This window comes from Macaca mulatta, chromosome 1 (genome assembly GCF_049350105.2).
Source record: "Macaca mulatta isolate MMU2019108-1 chromosome 1, T2T-MMU8v2.0, whole genome shotgun sequence".
In the NCBI taxonomy this organism is placed as follows: domain Eukaryota; kingdom Metazoa; phylum Chordata; class Mammalia; order Primates; family Cercopithecidae; genus Macaca; species Macaca mulatta.
In genome coordinates, this window is record NC_133406.1 from 25161145 (window position 1) to 25182260 (window position 21116).

General features: G+C 46.7%; 1 protein-coding gene and 1 long non-coding RNA gene across 10 annotated transcripts in view; one reads left to right on the forward strand and one right to left on the reverse strand.

The window, feature by feature from the left end:
- Positions 1-257: 257 nt before the first annotated feature.
- LOC106994908 (uncharacterized) lies at positions 258-19177 on the reverse strand. Its single transcript, XR_001441592.3, has 3 exons — positions 18571-19177; positions 6508-6633; positions 258-937 (listed from the first exon to the last, which is right to left on the reverse strand). It is a non-coding gene; the product is annotated as an uncharacterized LOC106994908 (long non-coding RNA).
- RCSD1 (RCSD domain containing 1) overlaps positions 12106-21116 on the forward strand; it is a 76113-nt gene continuing 67102 nt past the window's right edge. For all 9 annotated transcript variants that reach the window (XM_077999310.1, XM_077999330.1, XM_077999320.1 and 6 more), the window contains exon 1: positions 12106-12303. Coding sequence is in view for 4 of the 9 variants with exons in the window: in XM_077999316.1 (XP_077855442.1) it covers positions 12298-12303 (6 nt within the window). In the remaining 5 variants the exon portion in view is untranslated. The remainder of the gene's footprint in view (positions 12304-21116) is intronic.

A 21116-nucleotide genomic window follows, 5' to 3' on the forward strand; every position in this document is an offset into this window, starting at 1 on the left:
TCTCTCTAGACTTCGACGAGAGGCAGTAGAAGAAAAAGCAGCCAGGAAAGAACAAAATAGTGCTCTGATATGTCTCAGAACCAACTAGATGAATATCAAAACAGACATTGGCAAGCAAGGATACAGAACTGTGATTTGCAGCTACAAGAAATTAAGAAATACCACCCTGAGCAGGACCAAGTTGAATTTGGAAGCTATGGCTTGTTTTTGTTTTTAAGTGATAAGCTGACGAGATAAAAGGAAGGAGAGAAGGCTCATTCCTTCAATTACCAACTACTTCCTGAACATGAATAAGCATGAATAGGGCATGTAAGTAGGCACTATAGAATACTGAGGAGAAAAGACACACCCATACATCACTATGATGTGACGTAGAGATAAATACCATAAGGGGGTGAGGAAAGAGAGCTATGGGCAATGCACACTGTTAATGATTTAGGAATTCCTTCTCCCTGAGCAAGCAATCAGATCATCCTCCTTAGCTCATCAACAGCTAATACTACAGTCCCTAATGCCCTTTCTTACCATCCCACTTCCTTCTTACCAACCCTAGTTCTAGTTTTGCTCTGCCAGCCTTAGGGTAATCATGACCTGGTGCAGGGAGAAGAAGCATCAGGCAGACAAACAGACCGTGCCAGACAGATCATTCATGAAGCCTTAAACACAGCTGCAGAATTAAAACAGAAATGTCAAGGGAACAGAGTGTTCCAGCTGACTTAACTTCCTGTTGATATGTCTCTGGGGAGGAGGGGTGAGGTCTGGAGTTCTAGTATTGGGGTAGAGGGAGGGCAGGGGGTCTGGTGCCGGTGGGAGCGGGACTTATGTCTTTTCAGGCATGGGTACTCAGGAGTTGAGTTCCCATCTGCAAGGCTGTTGGCACTCACTTCCTGAGGCTGACCATGGTCAGAGGAGTCTCTCAGCTACTGATGTGCCCAACCTACAGAAAAACAGGATGTTAGGTTTCAGATCTGATTGAGCCATGAGATGCAAATTCCTTTTCCACCCCACCCCCACCCCTCTCCCCAACAGCTGCCACCCACACCATTCCCCTTTCTGCAGCAAAGCATTCATCTCCCTGTGTGACTTCCATCAGGGGCTGTCTGCGTCCTTTGCTTCATTGCCAGCCTGGCTGTGAGGGGTCAGATTAGTGCTTAACCCATTTCATTATGGTTTCAGATTTATGGTCATTTTGATTAGGAGTTCCTTACCACATCCCTGGGTGACTGATGAGAACTCTCCTCAAATTAGAAAAGGAGAACGATAAAGTCACTTTGCTCTCTGCAAGTCACCTATCTGGTAGGATCTTCGAATCCCCAGGCCTCACTTTGGCCCCTTTGCCTACAGGTTATCTATAGGTAATTTGTTGTCAAATCTTTCTTTCCCTTGGTTACTCTCATCCCAGCTCTTTCTCTTTGTTGCCACCTAAAAGCCCTTCCATGTGCAATGAAGGAAACAGAAGCAGAAAATACAAATCAGAAGCCATTCTACTCAAGTTCAATCATCTTCAAAATGCAGATTTCACCCATTTTCACCGAGGCAAACACCAAGCGCAAAACTCTCCCAGAACAACATGCTGAGTGCAGCAGGATCTCCATAAGGAGACTGAAATGGATTCCAAACTTTGTGTCCACTCAAAGGGCTGATGTGCACCCTGTTGGAGCGGGCCCTGCAAACCTGAGGACTGAAGCTGGCTCTGGCAATAGCTCACGTTCTCTTCTACCCCCTCCGCAGGCTTCTGGGGCTCTTTGCTCACAGGATCCTTCGGCACAAAGCTCTGCCATCAGCCCCTGCACTGAGCACACCTAAGCCAACACCTTCTTCCTCTTGCCCCCAAGGCCTTCCTTGGCACTCCATCCTTGTCCCTCCGGCCTTCCTCAGTATCCAGCAACATCCAGTCTTACACTGCTTCAACACATTTAGTATTTAGCTTGTACTCTGATTCAAAGGCTCAAGGATCTATTATTGCCTTTTCAGATAAATGACACTCACAAGGTATGAACTCTATGCTTGCCTCATGGGTCCTAGAGTGGTATTAGGTACACCAAGATGAGAAAAGTCTTTAAAAGTCTCAAAGATTATCACACAGCAGGAAGCAGACAGTGTAATTATAACATACTCCCAAACTGTAAAAACATGCAAGAGATTTCAGCACCAGGAGCTGTGACTTTATACAAGGACATGATAGTACGTAAACTAGTTGATATGTGGTAATTAGGAAAAAAGGTCAGGCCTTTAACTGTGCTATGGTATATTGTATATTACAACTCCCTATGTTATTACTGCATTTTTAAGTGGGCATGTGAGAATGGATTACAAAATGAATTATCTACCTTTTTGCATGGGGCTAGTGTGCACTCATTCATCCAACATGTATTGATTCACCAGATTTGAAGGTGACACTGATCATAGAACTTTGACCAAGATAGGGTGGAATGTGCCTTTATTAAGCTTACAGTTTCATGAGAAAATGAAGAAAGTAGATGGGGTCGGGCGCAGTGGCTCACACCTGTAATCCCAGCAATTTGGGAGGGAGGCTGAGGTGGATGGACCACTTGAGGTCAGGAGTTCAAGACCAGCCTGGCCAACGTGGTGAAACGCCGTCTCTACTACAAATACAAAATTAGCCAGGCATGGAGGTGGGCACATGCAATCCCAGCTACTGGGGAGACTGAGGCAAGAGAATCACTTGAACCTGGGTGGCGGAGGTTGCAGTGAGCCGAGATTGTGCCGTTGTACTCCAGCCTGGGTAACAGAGCAAGACTCCGTCTCAAAAAAAAACAAACAAAAAAAAGAAAGTAAATGGGCAATTATATAATAATTCTTTCAATGGCAGTAATAGCACAGGTGTTGAGTGGCACATAGGAAACGTCTCTCTCCCAGGCGGTAGGAGACTGGAGAAACGGGTGGCGGTCAGGATCATCTTCCTAGAGAAACCCTAAACCAAGAACTCTTTCAAAAATGAATAAGAGTTCACTTTGTGCAAATCAGGAAATGTATTCCAGGCAGAGGGAAGAGCCCATTCAGGGACCTGAAAGCAGCTCAGAATGCCTGGAGTCTGGAATACTGGCTGTTCTCTGTTGAGAACAGGCCAGGCAGATAAGTGCAGCCATGTCAGGAAAAGGTGTGAGTGAGACATCTAAGAAGTCAGCCTTTATCCTGAGTGCTCCTGGGAGCCAGTTACACGTTCTAGAAAGATTACCGCCTGTGGAGTGGAAAATAGATGGGGTGGGGGGGAGTACAAGTCAAGGTTGGAGGCAAGGAGAACAACTAGAAGATGCAGAGATGAACTAGGACACTGTTTTCATAATCCTGATGTAAGACGGCAGTGACAGTGAGGGAGGGAGCGGCGATGATGTCAGGGTATTTCAGAGCTAGAACTGCAGCACCTGATTGCTAAAGATGAAGGAAAAATCAAGAGTGACTCCCAGGTTTCTGTCATGAGCAAATGGATGGATACTGAGGCCACTACAAGAAGGAAAGAGAAACTATCAGGTGGGGACCCAGGTTTTCAATATGTTTTTGCAAATGAGTACTTTGCCAAAGTCAAAAACAAGAACACGTTGTGCAGAAAACTTTTGACATACTTCTCTGCCTGTTATCCGTGTAAAAAGACAAAGGAGGATGAGTCATAGGTGGGATTTGGATACTCTTATTTCTTATAGTCTGTTTCACTTTATTTGTATAGAATTATTGGAGATAATTGTTTTAAGGCCAAGTGGGTAACCTCGAGCTTGGACAAGTTCTTGCCCACTTCAAGATACTCATTTGTATTAGCAAATGCCCTTAGAGGCAAAACTGCAAAGTCGCTTAACCTTACTAACAATATCCTAAAGAAATTACATCCAAAGAACCTTAATTTTAACTAAACATCACCTCATTTTCTAGAAGAAATTAGTTCTTTGTTAAGAATGAGAAAAAGGATTATCAATACCCATTTCTGTTTAAAATTTAGATAGGAATTAAAACACTTCAAATTCTGATAATGGTTACTCTTATTTTTTTCAATTTAAAATTGTTTTTCCTCCACGAGTGATGTTAGGTTTCTCACTCGCTTTTTCTGTGTTGCATTCTCCCATCTTTCTATCTCTTTCTCTCTCTCTGTGTGTGTGTGTGTGTGTGTGTGTGTGTGTGCGCGCGCGCATGTGTTTCTCTCTCTACCCTTCCCTGCCAGTCTCTTTCTCCCCATCTCTGCTCCACATTTTTCTGAGGGTCAACTTCTTTCTTTGTACTGATATATGTGTCTGATTTTGTCTTCTTAAAGTTTGTATCTATCTGACTCAGTTGAATACCTTCAGCTATAACAAAAGATTATAACTCGGCCAGGCACAGTGGCTCACGCCTGTAATCCCAGTACTTTGGGAGGCCGAGGCAGGAGGATCACTTGAGGTAAGGAGTTCGAGACCAGCCCGGCTAACATAGTGAAACCCCATCTCTACTAAAAATACAAAAATTAGCCAGGCATGGTGGCGGGCACCGGTAATCCCAGCTACTCAGCAGGCTGAGGCAGGATAATCACTTGAACCCGGGAGGCGGAGGTTGCAGTGAGCCGAGATCACACCACTGCCCTCCAACCTGGGTGACAGAGCGAGACTCCGTCTCCGGGGGTGGGGGAGGGAAGATTATAACTCAAATGGCTTAAGGCATAAAGAAATGTATTGCTCTGCTGGGCGCCGTGGTTCATGTCTGTAATCCCACCACTTTGGGAGGACGAGGCAGGCGGATAACAAGGTCAGGAGTTTGAGATCCGCCTGGCCAACATGGTGAAACCCTGTCTCTACTAAAAAATACACTAAAAATAGCTGGGCGTGATGACTTGCACCTGTAATCCCAGCCACTCAGGAGGCTGAGACCAGAGAATTGCTTGAACCCAGGAGGTGGAGATTGTAGTGAGCCAAGATCAAGACATTGCACTCCAGCCTGGGCAACAGAGCAAGACTCCGTCTCAGGAAAAAGAAAGAGAGGAGAGGAGAGGAGAAGAGGAGAGGAGGGGAGGGGAAGGGAGGGGAAGGGAGGGGAGGAGAGGGGAGGGGAGGGGACAGGAGGGGAAAGGAAGGGAGAGGAGGGGACAGGAGGGGAGAGGAGGGGACAGGAGGGGAGAGGAGGGGAGAGGAGGGGAGGGGAGGGGAGAGGAGGGGAAAGGAAGGGAGAGGACGGGACAGGAGGGGAGAGGAGGGGACAGGAGGGGAGAGGAGGGGACAGGAGGGGAGGGGAGGGGAGGGGACATGAGGGGAGAGGAGGGGAGAGGAGGGGAGAGGAGGAAGGAAGCACTTGTTTCTCATAACAAGAAGTCCAGAGGGGGAAGTCATCCCAGGGTTGCTTGATTCAGCACCTCAACAAAGTTATTGGGTTTTTAATTCAATGAATGTTCACTGAGCACCTATTTGTGCCTGGCCTTGATTTGGGCACACAGGATACACAGTGAAAGAAAAGAAACAAAAATATCTGTGTTCATGGAGTTTACATTCTAGCTTTTCGCAGCTTTGCCTCATGGTAGCAAAATGGCTGTTGCAGTTCCAGGCATCCTTATAAGGTAGGATAACACCCAATATTTACAGGGCATCTCTTCCTGTGTGTTTCTTTATCAGAAAGGGTAATGCTTTCCCCCTTTTGTCTCATTAGCCAACATTCCTCACTTATCCCTCCCTAAAACAGTTTCTGGCAAGGGGAATGATATTTCTAAAACTGGCTTAGACTATTCAGGAATAACCCACTAACACCAGGCCCCGCTCCCTATTGTTCTAGCATGGGGCCCAGGCCCAGATTTTTTTTTTAAAACAGGGTCTCACTCTGTTGCCCAGACTGGAGTACAGTGGCATGATCGTATCTCACTGCAGCCTCGAATTCTCGGCTCAAGTGATCCTCCCACCTCATCCTCCTGAGTAGCTAGGACAGATTTTTTTTTTTTTTTTTTTAAGAGATGGGGTCTCACTACACTACCCAGACTGGTCTCTACCTCAAGCGATCTTCCTGCCTCAGCCTCCCAAAGTGTTGGAATTATAGGCATTAGCCACTGAATCCAGTCAAGAAAGATTTTTTCCAAAGCTCCCTGGGTCATTCTAATTTACAGCCTGAGTTGAAACTGTTGTGCAGGTGCCCTACATGATATACTTTTTAGGTTTAAGAAGGTTCGAGCTTCCTTGGTAGATTTACCAAATGTCATTCCTAAAACCTGGGAAAATGTGCTAGAAGGAGAAGGCTGTAATCTTTTGGGATCTCTAAGTCATCCCCTTGGGTTTTCCATCAACACTGTTTTTTAGCCTCAGTTATTAGACCAGAGTCTTCTCCTAGCCCCATCCATCGTTGGCCTTTCTCTCAGCTGGAGACCACCCACCCCTTTCCTCAGAGCACCTGAGCTGAGTGCAGTCTCCATCCTCACAGCCACCCTTTCTTCGGTCCAGTCTGGGACTCTTTTGTTTTCTTCTTTTTTAAAAATTAAATCTCTCCCCCCAAATTATGAAAATACATGTGTTTACTGTAACCACTCAAACAGCACAAAGTTATTTTTACCAAGAAATAGTTGAATAATCTTCCTCTTCCTGTATCCATTCTCTATTATTCCAGAAGATGAGGCTCTCTCTGGGCCTGTCTTTCTCCACGGCCAGTGTCCTCAGGCCCCGGCTTGTCAGTGGATCTCTGTGGTGGGGGTAAGGAGGAGGGGGTGACAGAAGGCTGGCACAGGAGTCAGTCCAGAATCAAAGCAGTGTGAGGGCTCAATTCCTCCCCCCAACTACCTTTTTTCTTAATTTTTAAAATTGAAGCAATTTTATTTATTTATTTTATTTTTATTTTATTTTTATTTTTTGAGACAGGGTCTGACTCTGTCACCCAGGCTGGAGTGCAGTGGCATGATCACAGTTCACTGCAGCCTTGACCTCCCAGGCTCAAGCAATCCTCCCACCTCAGCCTCCCAAGTTGCTGGGACTACAATCTGTAGAATACCACTATGCCCAGCTAATTTTTTTTATTTTTTATAGAGACAGGGTCTTGCCATGTTGCTCAGGCTGGTCTCAAATTCCTGAGCTCAAGCAATCCTCCCACCCTGGCCTCCCAAAGTGCTGAGATTACCAGCATGAGCCACTGTGCCCAGCCTGAAATAATTTTAAACTTTGAGAAAAGTTGTAAAGTTAACACAAAGTACTCCCATATAGCCTCCCACCCAGAATTCCTTTCAGTTTTGCCAATTATCCTAATAATTCCTTTAATATGCTTGGCTCAAACCACTCATTTAACCCAGTTATCATGTCTCTGTAGTCTCCTTTAACCAGAACCCCTCCTCAGTCTTCCCTTGACTTTCCTGACATTGACACTTATGAAAATTACAGACCAGTCATTTTGAGGAATGTCTTCCTATTTGGTTTGTCCAATGTTTCCTCATGATTAGATTCAAGTTATGCCCTTTTGGCCAGAATATTACAGAAGTGATGGTGCATTCGTATTGCATCCCATCATGTGACGTCAATTTGTTTCATTACTGGTGATGTTGACTTTGGTCACTTGATTAATATTATGTCTATTAAAGTTTCTTCTCTGTAAGGTTGCTTTTCTCCTTATTGTAATTAATCAGTGACTTGAGGGAGCTGGTTTAAATTATGTAAAACCTCATTCCTTACCCCACTTTTACCCAATAGATTTAGCACACAACTTTATTTCTTTCCTAAAATTAAGTATGATGGTTGTTAGATGGAAATTTTTTTTACACATGTTAGTTGGCATTTTGTTTGTTTTTCTTTTTCTTTTCTTTTTTTTTTTTTTTTTTGAGATGGAGTCTTGGTCTGTCTCCCAGGCTGAAGTGAGTGGGGTGATCTTGGCTCACTGAAACCTCCACCTCCCAGGTTCAAGCTACTCTACTGCCTCAGAGTCCCGAGTAGCTGGGATTACAGACGCACACCACTACACCTGGCTAACTTTTGTATTTTTAGTAGAGACGGGGTTTCACCATGTTGGTCAGGCTGTTCTCAAACTCCTGTGTGTGTGTGTGTGTGTGTTTCATTATATTTTGTTTTGCCAATTTATCAGAATTTAGGAATGAATGGTATTATGTAAAATGTTATATATATTATATGTTTATATTATTTTATATATTTATATTGTATATATTTATACATTCTATTAATATAACTGTATTATATAGATGATATTTTGCTTAATACCATATTAGGTAATTTTTACCTATATATGCATTTGCCTATACCATACTAGGTAGTATTTGTAGTCAAAAAAGAATATTTGCTTCTTGCTCTTCATTTTTAAAATAAATGTGTCCACTATAAACAGCTGATTGATTGGAGCTCTTTGCAATTCTGCTTGAAAGCTAATTAAGTTACTACTTATTGTGGCCTTTCATGATCTTTTCTCCCACTGGGTCTTTATTCCCGTGGGAGACCCATCTCTGAAAGACTCTGTCTTTGACTTAAAGGGGAAAATCCTAATTTGCTTCACTTGTTCATTCATTCATGCACATATTCACCAAATTATTTTTATTTTACTTTTTTTTTTTTTTAGAGACAAGGTCTTGTTCTGTTGCCAAGGCTACAGTGCTCACTTTAGCCTTGAACTCCTGGGCTCAAACCATCCTCCACCTCCCAAAGCACTGGGATTACAGGTGTGAGCTACCACCTGGCCTCATTCACTAAATATGTATTGAGGGCCTTCTATATGCCTGGAGGAACCTCTGGCTCCTCCCCACACGTCCTTCCCCTGGCTGAGCTGTATCTCTGGTGTTCTTGTTCTTGTTCTTGTTTTTTTGTTTTTTTGAGATGGAGTCTCACTCTGTTGCCCAGGCTGGAGTGCAGCGGCGCAATCTCAGCTCACTGCAACCTCTGCCTTCCGGGTTCAATCGATTCTCTTGCCTCAGCCTCCGAAGTAGCTGGGATTACAGGCGCATGCCACTACATCCAGCTAATTTTTGTATTTTTAGTAGAGGCAGGGCTTCACCATGTTGGCCAGGCTGGTCTCAAACTCCTGACCTCGTGATCTGCCTGCCTCAACCTCCCTAAGTGCTGGGATTACAGGCGTGAGCTACCGCGCCTGGCTTTTTTTTTTTTTTTTTTTTTTTTTTTTGAGTCAGAGTCTTGTTGGCTCTGTCACCCAGGCTGGAGTGCAGTGGCAAGAATTTGGCTCACTGCAACCTCCACCTCCCCGGTTCAAGCAATTCTCCTGCCTCAGCCTCCTGAGTGACAGGGATTACAGGCACACGCCACCATGCCCAGCTAATTTTTGTATTTTTTTAGTAGAGATGGGATTTCACCATGTTGGCCAGGCTGGTCTCTTTAACTCCTGACCTCATGATCCACCTGCCTCACCTCCCAAAGTTCTGGGATTACAGGCGTGAGCTGCCGCGCCCAGCCTGGTGTTCTTATTGTTAGTTACCTGATGACCTCTACTTATTGTGTGGCTGGTTCTGACTATCAGGGTATATGAAGGGTAAGGGCCCAGGGTGGAGTGAAGGAAGTGGTTCCATGTTAGCTAGCCAGACCCCCAGAAAGAGAGGGGAACCAACTCCTCTGAAAGTCACTTTCCCTTCCCCTTGGGCTGTTGTTTCCTCCCAGCCCCCAGAGCAGCCAGTTACAATCCAAGATAACCCAGCAAACCTGGGTGTTTATCAGCAGAGTTACTGCTATTCTGGCTCCTGGAGATCTTCTGTAGGGACAGAAGAAGATGAGAGGAATACACATACCACACCTACTCGTGGCTGCCGAAACACAGCTCGGGCTACCTCTTGGTCCTTCCCTCCCCTTTTTCCAGCCCCTCCCTCAGGAGGAGTCCCAGTCTGGGGCCCAGATAGCTCTGGAGCAGCATTCAGCTCTGCACTGGGGACCCAGGAGCATGGTGGAGGCCAAGCTTGTTTGCTTTGTGGTCATTTGTTCTCAGCCAAGGGAGGCCTGAGCAGGGCGTGGGGAGCAGCTGCAAGTCACCTTGGGTGACTGTGATGTTATCTGGGCCTAACGGTTTCCTCTGGGTAAGCACTTCCGCCCTCCTGTTTGTGAAGCCAGAAACCTGTGCTGGGGCAGCCCCATTCTGAGCACAAAGGAGGACTAGGTAGAAGGAGAAAGGAAAAGGCCCTGTGGAGCAGAGTTAGAAGACCTGGTAGTAGACTATGCAGTCATCACTATGTCCTGAACCTTTAAAAAGAAGAACGGAAAATATCACAAGCAAAAGCGTGCATTGCAGGTTACCAGTAAATACCCTTCCTTACTGCCGACTCTGCTCCAGAGTCCTCACCTGAGCAGCCATGTGGCTGGACTGGGAGCGGCTCACCATTAATTCCTGAGAGTGAGGGCTCTTTTCACTAGGTCCCTGAGTGCCTGGCTCTAAATAAAAAAATATCAGGGCCGGGCGCGGTGGCTCACGCCTGTAATCCCAGCACTTTGGGAGGCCGAGGCAGGCGGATCACGAGGTCAGCAGATCGAGACCATCCTGGCTAACACGGTGAAATCCCGTCTCTACTAAAAAATACAAAAAACTAGCCGGGCGAGGTGGCGGGCGCCTGTAGTCCCAGCTACTCAGGAGGCTGAGGCAGGAGAATGGCGTGAACCCGGGAGGCGGAGCTTGCAGTGAGCAGTGATCCAGCCACTGAACTCCAGCCTAGGCGACAGAGCGAGACTCCGTCTCAAAAAAAAAAAAAAAAAAAGAAAGAAAGAAAATACAGCCAGAAAGTAGCAGAGCTGGAATTAAGCCCTCAGTCTGTTTCTAAAACCAGGGGTCTTCCTCTATACTTAGCTAAGCTAAAGAACTAGAAGCCACTCTGACATTAGGGCTGCCAGTGTTTTAGAAAGTTGGGCCTTAGAAAGTTCTAGGACATGAAGGACGCCATATTTCTAAGACTGGTACCCAAAGCAACAATCTAAGTGCCTGAAAGTGCACAGATGGTGCCTGGATAAGCAGAATCAGGGCAGTCTTTGTAGCAGGAGCAGACTCTCAGCTTGTTTTCTCTACTCTTTCTCCACATGTCTCTTCACAGCGCTCACCATAACCTGTCCCATTGGCCGCCTCTGACGGGGCTCCCCTCCCCGGTTGAGTTGGGGTCGGGCCAGTGAGAATGCTGTGGGATAACCCAGAGGCGTCATATATCCAGCCAATACCCTGACACTCGCAGGTCTCTGAAGGCATTTTCCTGTTTCTCTCTGCCAAAAGGTCCGAAGGGAGCAGGGATCCGGATAGCAGGGAGCGGATCTGCCCTGGTGCAGATTCCAGTCCCCGCATCCCTCCCACGCGGTCTCTTTGCTGCCCAGCCGGGATGGCCCCAAAGGAAGGTTGCTATGCTGGGCCCCGTGGGAATCAGATGTTGAGCATCCTGCCCTTTACTATATTTAACAGGAATGGAGACGAGGCCCTTTAGCAAGCAGCTTGTGGGAGCCAAAATTCCCAAAAAACCGAATGCATCAGTCAAAGCAAGATTTGAAGAACAGATTTATCACTTCAGGGAGCTTGGAAAACTTTGCGTGGATTCCTCATTTTCCTCCTCCTCCTCCTTCTCCTCGTACACAGATGATAGATGGATAGATAGTGTTTTCCTGGAAGGTGGAGAGGAAAAGACGTGCGAAGGAAAAGACGTGCGAAGGGAAAAGACGGCGCCAAGCTGAGCTCTGAAGCCTCCGTCTGAAGGGCTCCTCTTTTGGGGGAACACAAACGCCTTCCACTAGCTAGGGTCCTCGAACTCCACCCAAGAACTGCAGGGAAACCAGGTACGACAGTAATGCAATTTTAAAAAGAGGGAGAGGAAGAAGGAAAGCAGGACGGATGGACACAGAAGAAGGAAATCGAAAAGAGAGGAAATCAAAAGAATTAAAGGACCACTCTAATTCTTGAAGGGACAGGAAAAAGAAAGAAGACGCATTAAGGGAGGGAGACATTGAGAAGGACTGAGACCGTGGCAAAGCCCAGGGTCCTGAGAAACTTCGCGAGACAGAGGGGCCCTGCAGCTGCCCATCCCCATGTTTGGGCACATGGAGTCGTGGCTCCCGCTCTTGAGTCCTGCCCTGGGAGGGACAGTATCTGTTTAGATTTGCGTCTAAATTTAAACCCTGATCGTCGGCCTCCCTCCCCGCTCCCCACCCTCCCCTCCCCTCCCCTTCCTCCCTCCCTCCCTCCTCCTCCTTCCTCGTTCTCTCGCGCAGGGCCCCCGCGGCCGGGGCAGTCCCGCAGCCGAGCGCAGCCGGGCGCGCGCCGCCGCCCACTCGCCCTGTGCCCGCCGCAGCCCGAAACTGGCCACGGCCGGGAGTGGAGGGGACAGCGGGGATCGTGAGCTCCGACCCGAGCGAGCGGGTGCGTCCGCCTCAGAGTCGGCACCTGAAGGACATGGAGGTAAAGGACCCTGGAGAGGGACGCGGGGCTGGGCAGTGAGCGGGGTACCGGGCGCCCCTTCCCCGGGCGGCTGCCCCTGCTCTGAGCATGGAGCACGCGGCTCATCGCTGCTGCCAACTAGAAGGGCAAATGCCTGCTGTTCCGATGCCTCCTTGGCCAACTCCGGAGGATCATCCCTGGTCCCACCTAGGACACCCGAGTGGGCAGGCTGGGGTTGGTAAAGAAAGACATCAGAGGGAGAGAAAACGGCTTTCCTAGAGGCCCGGGTATTTTGGTTAGGAACTTAAATGCTAAAAAAAAAAAAAAAGTTAGGTGCAGCCAAGGTTTGTAAACGGGTAAACGTGTCAGCAAAAACTTTGCAAGAAGGCAGAAGCCCTTGAATCTGAAGAGATGAGTATTGAAAGGGAAACAGAAGTGGCAACACGAGGCCAGCACGCCTTGGTGGGTCTGTGGGCTTCCCTTTTCGCTTTCGGAGTGGCATTTTAGAGAGTCCAGTTGTCCTCTTGCTTCTGAAGTCCTTCCTGGATCTGTCGCATCTTCTTCCATAACTTTCTGAAAAGTTCCCCTCACTGATCAGTCGAATGACATTATTTCTGATAAAACTTAAGACTCCCTTGGACACCCCTGCCTCTGAAGCTGTGTGTCCGGAGGTATGCTGGCCACATATGCAGGCTGTGCCAGAGCCAGGCCCCGCACTTCTCTGCCTGCTGAGAGGAGGTCTGGGGACTTTCCTTGTTCTGTTCCAACCTCAGCAGAGGAGCGGTTGGGTGTATTCCCCACATCCCTCTCTTCTGCACATCTTGAGGCTTTGGTATGTTTCCCCCTTGCAAATAAGACCTGATATGTAGCCCTAAGTCAATCTTAGTAGAACCTGGGGCTTTTGAGAAGATGCTAATGTTATATAGTTTTAAAGGTGATTCCCACTCATATTCAAAAGGAAACCTGTGTTGCTCACTAGACTGTGGTCAGTGCAATCAGGATTCACAATTAACTCCGCTATCTCTTCCCTGCTCCAGGCTCTGTGCCTGGGCCCTGGTGGTCTTTTTATTTTTTTCTTTTGAGACAGGGTCTCATTCTGTTACCCAGGCTGGAGTGTAGTGGCACAATCTCAGCTCACTGCAACCTCTGCCTCCCAGGCTGGAAGGATTCTCCCACCTCAGCCTCCCAAGTGGCTGGGGCTACAGGTGTGTACCACCATGCCTAGCTAGCTCTAAATTTTTTTGTAGTGACAAGTTATCACTATATTGCCCATGCAGGTCTTGAACTCCTGGGCTCAAGTGATCCTCTAAGCCTTGGCTTCCCAAAGTGCTGGATTTGCAGGCATGAGCCACACCACTCCTGGTCCTGGTTGTCTTTTCTAAGCTAGACTGTGCTTGCCGGCAAAGCTTCATGACTTCTCTAAAGGGGCAATAAATTTGTACTTTAGAGAAATCACGGAGCTGTATCCAGGCATCCAGCCCAACCAGTTGTCTTCAAGGAACAGGGAATTACATTCAAGGAGACTTTATAGAGTGCAAGAACCACTGGAGTCTAAGATGGACCCTCCATAGAAACATTTGCAAGGCCAGGAAGCTCAGGCAGATTAGGGCTGGGGGTGAGGCACGCACACAGCGAAGCTCAGCAGGTGGTGTGCACACATCCACCCAAAGATCACACAAGCACAAAACAACAGGGTTCTCTCTGAGCTGGCCACTGCTTCAGGGCAGAGGAGGGAAATGGCCCAGGCAACGCCCAGCTTCTTGGGTTGGGTGAAGGCTCCTTAAGATATTGTTTTAGAAGTGGTTTCCCTCTTCTGGAAGTGTACGAAGTGCCTTAGGCCCCAGGCTGCAGGTTCACTATGATGTATGACCTGTCTAACCTCTTGAAGAAACGGATTGGAGATAAGAGGAAAGCAACTCTTAGACTTCAAGCAGGTTGCTACTGGAGGGCCAAATGCAAGTGTCAACTTTGTTCTAGGAAAACAAGGAGGGTCTCCTTCCACAGAGGCACTTTGTCCCCCCTCAGTTGAGGAAGGGATAGTGTATGGCAGAGGCACTGAAACTATCAGCTGAGCAACTTCCTGTGTGGCTTGGGGGGTGGAGGGGATTGCAAAAAAAGAGAAGGCCCTTCCTTATTGAGATGTTTAGTAACTTATGCAGGATTCCACAAGATACCAAAATCACTCCCGTGCTAGGATTTGGGAGGGACACGGGAGGGAATCGCTCAGCCAGCCAGAGGCCTGACAAATCACCCTGCATCTATTGCAGGGTGTCAATTTATTGGTTGGACAGTGGCTGCTTTTGAAGTTTCTTTGTCAAAATGCCTGGGGGGGGGGGGGAACAAAAAAAACAAAAAAACCCTGCAACTGCTAGTGAAGAAAGTAAAAAGGAAAACTAGGGGCCAGGGAAGTGACAATTCTTAGCCAGGAAGTAAACTTTTCATGGTGAAGCATGTTATGCAGGAGTGGGACTTGGGGGTTTCTGAAAATCTCAGAGTAAAACCCTCTTTTGAGAGGTGAAACTCACTTTTCGGACATGAAAGGGCTACTGTATATGGAAAGAAATGAAGTTATGTTACTTCTCAGTATTAGGAATCCAAACCAGACCAACAAGGGTTACTCAACATTCATTCTCTAAAGCTCATGTACCCATTGGAAGTCTTTGAGAGATCTTTTTTTAAAGTCACTGTTACCATTATCAACAACATCAATCATTACTTCAGCCCTCATAAAGCCCTCTGGAATAAACAAAGTATAGATGCCATCTGATCCCTGCCTTTTAAAAGCTCACAACCCAATAAAGGGAATGAGACTGACTATATCCTGTCATATACATAATCTTCAAATGCATAAGTGCCAGTTGAATACTGCTGCAGATCATGAGTTCTGCAGGAGTTTAGACTAGATTAGGTTCAGAAGAAGCCTTGGAAGAAAGATGTGGGTGAGGAGGAGAAGGTATAAGGAATGGGCACAGGGAGAACATGCCAGCTTTGTCCAACCGGCTGGGAAGGAAGGTAGGAAAGCAGTAACAGAAAAAAATGAAAGTATTAAGATAAATCCAAGGTCACTGAGTATAGTAGATGCCCAGCTAAGTGGGTGAGTGGGAGCTGAAATCCAAATCACTTGAAGGAAAAGGTTACTTTTTGTTCATACAAAATCTCCTTGCCTAGTTGAGCCTCACACGGGTGGCTTTTTCTTTTTTTTTTTTTTTTCTTTAATTTATTTATTATTATTATACTTTAAGTTGTAGGGTACATGTGCATAACGTGCAGGTTTGTTACATATGTATACTTGTGCCATGTTGCTGTGCTGCACCCATCAACTCGTCATTTACATCTGGTATAACTCCCAATGCAATCCCTCCCCCCTCCCCCCTCCCCCCTCCCCATGATAGGCCCCGGTGTGTGATGTTCCCCTTCCTGTGTCCAAGTGATCTCATTGTTCAGTTCCCACCTATGAGTGAGAACATGCGGTGTTTGGTTTTCTGTTCTTGTGATAGTTTGCTAAGAATGATGGTTTCCAGCTGCATCCATGTCCCTACAAAGGACACAAACTCATCCTTTTTTATGGCTGCATAGTATTCCATGGTGTATATGTGCCACATTTTCTTAATCCAATCTGTCACTGATGGACATTTGGGTTGATTCCAAGTCTTTGCTATTGTGAATAGTGCTGCAATAAACATACGTGTGCATGTGTCTTTATAGCAGCATAATTTATAATCCTTTGGGTATATACCCAGTAATGGGATGGCTGGGTCATATGGTATATCTAGTTCTAGATCCTTGAGGAATCGCCATACTGTTTTCCATAATGGTTGAACTAGTTTACAATCCCACCGACAGTGTAAAAGCGTTCCTATTTCTCCACATCCTCTCCAGCACCTGTTGTTTCCTGACTTTTTAATGCTCGCCATTCTAACTGGTGTGAGATGGTATCTCATTGTGGTTTTGATTTGCATTTCTCTGATGGCCAGTGATGATGAGCATTTTTTCATGTGTCTGTTGGCTGTATGAATGTCTTCTTTTGAGAAATGTCTGTTCATATCCTTTGCCCACTTTTTGATGGGGTTGTTTGTTGGGTGGCTTTTTCTAATTCATGCAGAGGCCATCTGCAACCCTTGAAGGCCAGAGGTGTATGGCCCTGGATTCTGCTCCATGGACAGTAGGAAACTCTGAGAGGTGTTGAGGCAGCTGGCAGCAGTGATGTAGCAGGGATGATACAGCAAAAATGCCAGTTCATGGAGTGAGCAAGGGAACCAGGGGAGAAAGCATCTTTTTGAGTCCAGGTATATTCTGACTTCGGGATACAATAAGAATGGAGAGAGTGGAAAAGAGTAAAGACCATGTGCTGGAAGGGAAGTCAGAAGTCACCAAGCTGCCCAGAAGAGTGAAGTTCTCTATGGTGCCAGGGAAAATGGCAGTACCAACTTTTATAGCTCCATACAAAGCCTTTTGCAGGCAGGGATTGTCTCACTGGTCTTTGAGTCTCCAGAATGAGCACAGTGCCTGGCATATAGTCATATAATTTCTCAATAAAAGTTTGCTTAATAAATGATTAGCAGAAATAAGGAACTCCTTCCCCTCTCGGTCTGTAGCTCAAACGTCTCCACCTCTGGAAACCTCTGTGATGCCCCCAGCACTCTCAGAGCACTTTGCTCAAGCCACTATCAGAACACTAGGCAGAACTGGAACTGTCAGCCTCCCTGACTGTCACCCTGGAAGGCTCCTTGAGGGCAGGGGCCATGTCTTACACGTTTAGAGCCTAATGGCATCAAGAAAGGCTTGTTGCATGAGCAAATATTGAAGACGGTAGAAAGATCATGGTTTTTTTTTGACAAGCAGGGTTTAGATATGTTGGTTTTGATTGTTCTAAGCAGAATATCCACCACTCCCTAAGAAATACAAACCTGTTATGTTATAAATGTGATTCTCTTCTAGAAGAGATAATAGGTGATGTTATTGTGGATAGGAACCCAGAGGACAGAAGTGTGTAAAGAAGGAGCTGGAGGCGTAGGATGTCACATTTAAATTAATATTCTTGGTCGCTTAAATATAAATTGTGTGCACTGCCAATAGCCTGAGGTCACTTGAAAAAAAGTATAATTTTCACTGACTAAATCCTTTGTTTGTTCAACTAAATTGTAGGCACATCATGGCACTGATAAAATCATGAATTTCTAACTTAGGTGGAGTCAATAAATGAATCATTTTCTCTGGGGTAACTGCAAATCTCAGTATTTATTGGGCCCTTATTACATACTGGATCTTGTATTTTAAATGTTACTTAAAAATTATGGAGCTCTCATGTCTTTTCATTCTCACAGACTGTCAGTATTACTCTGATGAGAGTCTGTGTGTGTGTGCGTGCATGTATGTGTGTACATATTGGTGTATATGATGTGTTCGTTTTGTAACCTACTTTTTCATCCGTATCTTTTTACTTCAGTAAACATTTTCTACCACATTTTTTTTTAAATTATGGGGCTAGGAGATAGAAGAGAAACATGTAACGAATCCAAGTCTTAAAAAGATTATTTTGATATTTCACCGTGAAACACTAGGAGAAACACCCACGGCCTCGCTGTGTTTTGACCCACCCACCCTCTCCCTGAGCCATATGTTGGCTGCTGGTTGGAGCTGATCGGCCGTAATTAGGAATTGCACAGCCTCTAAAGCTAGAGTTTGGCTCGGTGGACTTGCGGCATGCCAAAATACCCCACATTCTTCTCTGGCTCCCACGTGCTCTGTGGGACCCTCACTGTCACACTGGCCCCCACTCAGCAGACATCTTCCATTTGTTGGACTGCGACGACAGGGGGAATTTGGGGAGTGAGACTTTAAGGGCCCAGCCCAGGCCCTATCACAGGAGGGGGTGAGTGTGCATTCCTGGAAAGGAGTCGGGTTTCAGAGCCTGATCCGCAGCGTGGCTCCTCATAGCATGGCCAGCCAGAGCTTGGCGAGCGCGGTTCCGTGGGAAATCTGAACACTGGCGGCTCAGCAGCCCGGTAATCTTATCAGGGCCGCAAGAGAAAGCATTTTGGTTCCAGAGAAATCTGAAGGCAGCTCCGCTTTCCTCCAGTAATAATATTTAAGTCTGTGGAGCCAGCCTGACCACCCCTATTCAACTCATTAGAATCTAAAAATCTCAGAGCTCTGGGTGAAATAAAACAATTTTTAACTGCCCTCTGCCATAAGGTAAAGGGATAAACCAACTCACCAAGAAGTATCCTGAGGATTTAGGCACTATTGGACTTTGGGAAAGTCAACAGCTTGCAATTTTTCTCTTACCTGAGGAGTAGTTCAGCCCAAGCCTTCAGAAGTAAGGCGGAAGGATGGTTCTTGTAGTATCAAAGTTTCAGTAATGCTTCGGACACAGGATGAACACTGAGTTGCCACCATCGACAGGATTGCCCTAGGAATCTCCTGAAGCTCATCACCAGAGCCAGACCCGAATGAACACTCTCCTGGTTCTTTGGTCTTCTGGGCAGTCAGCCTGCCATTTTTTCCCTTTGGGGCTTCCTGAATACCTATCTCCTGGTAATCGTGGAAACAGATGGCTAAGCCCGTGAGGCTAACCCTGTAGAGCCATTTATTTGGATGGATCAAATCCTATTCCATGGGAAGGGCCTCCAGCCAGTGCAATTCCAAATCCCAATGACTCCCTAAGAGGGGTGCAGGGCCCTTACCTCTGTAAGAGACCTGTCTGAGTTGCCATTAGAGTCTATCTTTAATGAATAGTATTAGAAGCCTCCAAGCTGGAGCTGTCAGATGGGGGCACTGAGAAATTCTGGACTTTGGAACAGACATTATCCCCAGCAAAAAATTCGAGTCAGCATCACAGATGTCTCCAGCCCTTTGTTTTGAACCTGTTTGTACCATGCCAGGGCCAACCTCCTGGACTCGGGAGAGCAATCACTACTCTTTCCCAGGCTGAATCTTTTATCATTAATCATTAATGATTCACAGCATGCCAGGCACTAGCTGCTTCTTCTTCTTCTTCTTCTTTTTTTTGAGACGGAGTTTTGCTCTTGTTACCTGGGCTAGAGCGCAATGGCATGGTCTCAGCTCACTGCAGCCTCCTCCCGGGTTCAGGCGATTCTCCTGCCTCAGCCTCCCAAGTAGCTGGGATTACAGGTATGCACCACCACACCCGGCTAATTTTGTATTTTAGTAGAGACGAGGTTTCACCTTGTTGGTCAGGCTGGTCTTGAACTTCTGACCTCAGGTAATCCACCCACCTCGGCCTCCCAAAATGCTGGGATTACAGGTGTGAGCCACCACGCCTGGCCCATGCACTAGCTTTTTAGTTAGATTCAGTAAGCACACACTGAGTCCTTACTGCCTGCCAGGCACTGCGGATCTAAAAGGGTACATATCTACCAGCTTGCTGACCCTTGAAGAACTTGCAGTCTAAGAGGGGAGACAAACACCTAAACAGATTATTGCAGAGCAGGGATGAGAGCTTACACTCACAGAGGAGGAACATCAGCCTGGGGCTCAGGGAAGGCTTCCTGCTAAAAATAATTTCTGAGTTGAATCTTGAGGGGTGAGTAAGAGCTAACCAAGGGCAGAAAATTGGGAAGAGCATTCTAATCAGAGAGAGTGACAAGAGCAAAGCTACTGGTGCAAGAAACAGCATGGTGTGCATGGGAGATAATGAGTAGTTCATCCCTGGAGGATAAAGCAAGATAAAGATATTTGAGAACTAGGTGGGGAGTACAGGAAATGTAAGTTGCAGTTCCTGCCCTAAAAGGAGCTCTCTTCTATTTGGGGAAACAAGATATACCCAAATGACATGACATAAAAACATGCAAGATAGAATATTGGTAAGTTCTAAGGTGCGTGGGCGTTCTAAAGCTCCTCTAATACAAGGTAGAGAAAACTGGTTTCCTGTGCTGGGGATTCCTCCACAAGTGCTGTTCTTCCCCCACCTCCTGGCAGCCCTAGGGTGCAGAACACACAGGAGACCTCAATCTAATGGCGGGCACGTGTCTGCCTGGGGCCTGCCCTAAAGGCTCCAGCTAGAGAAGTTGATTTGAAATAGGCTCCAGGTCCCAAGGGAATGCCTTTGGTCAAGCTCACCAAAAGCCACCCCAAGTCCTCCTACCCTCTCTGACAGAAAGAGAGCTCTAGGAATAGACCATACACACACGCATACACCTCTCTTCTGTTCCCACGCACACCTCCACCTGCAGCTCCGCTCATTCCTTCCCCTATGGCTACACACTCTCTACACCCCCGGAAAAGCCAGCGTGTCTCCTGCTTGCCCAGAGGCAGCCAAGGCATGCACCAGGGTGGACTGTAGAGCAGCAGCCAACCACATGCATCAGCCCCAACCCAGTAAGCAGTGCCACTGGGCCTTGTGGCTGCTATTGCACAATCCAGGCACCCACGCCACAGGTCACAGAGCATTTGCATCTCACAATGTGCCGCAGCAGGTTTTGGGCCTCCTCTGAGCCTAGACCCTAGACTTTCAATAGTTCATTCCCAACACATGAGCTAAACATACACTTTTCCCACCGTGCTGGGCCATCCACCATAACCTCCATATCTGAAGCATATTCCCAGGCCTCAGGTTCCTGGCTTGTCATGCTTTAGAGATGTTTTGATGAATAATGGGAAATTCGTTTCTGAGCAGCCACACCGATGTCAGTGTGGGAGAGACCTAAAGCTTGTTGTCATGGTAATTACTACCACTTGTTGAATGCCTACTATATATAGATGCTATGCACAAATTGATTTCTTTTAATCTTCATAAAGTCGTATTATGTCAGTCTTCTAGGAAAGGATGCTGAGGCTTTGAGACGCTTAAATAATGTGCCCAGGGTCTAGAA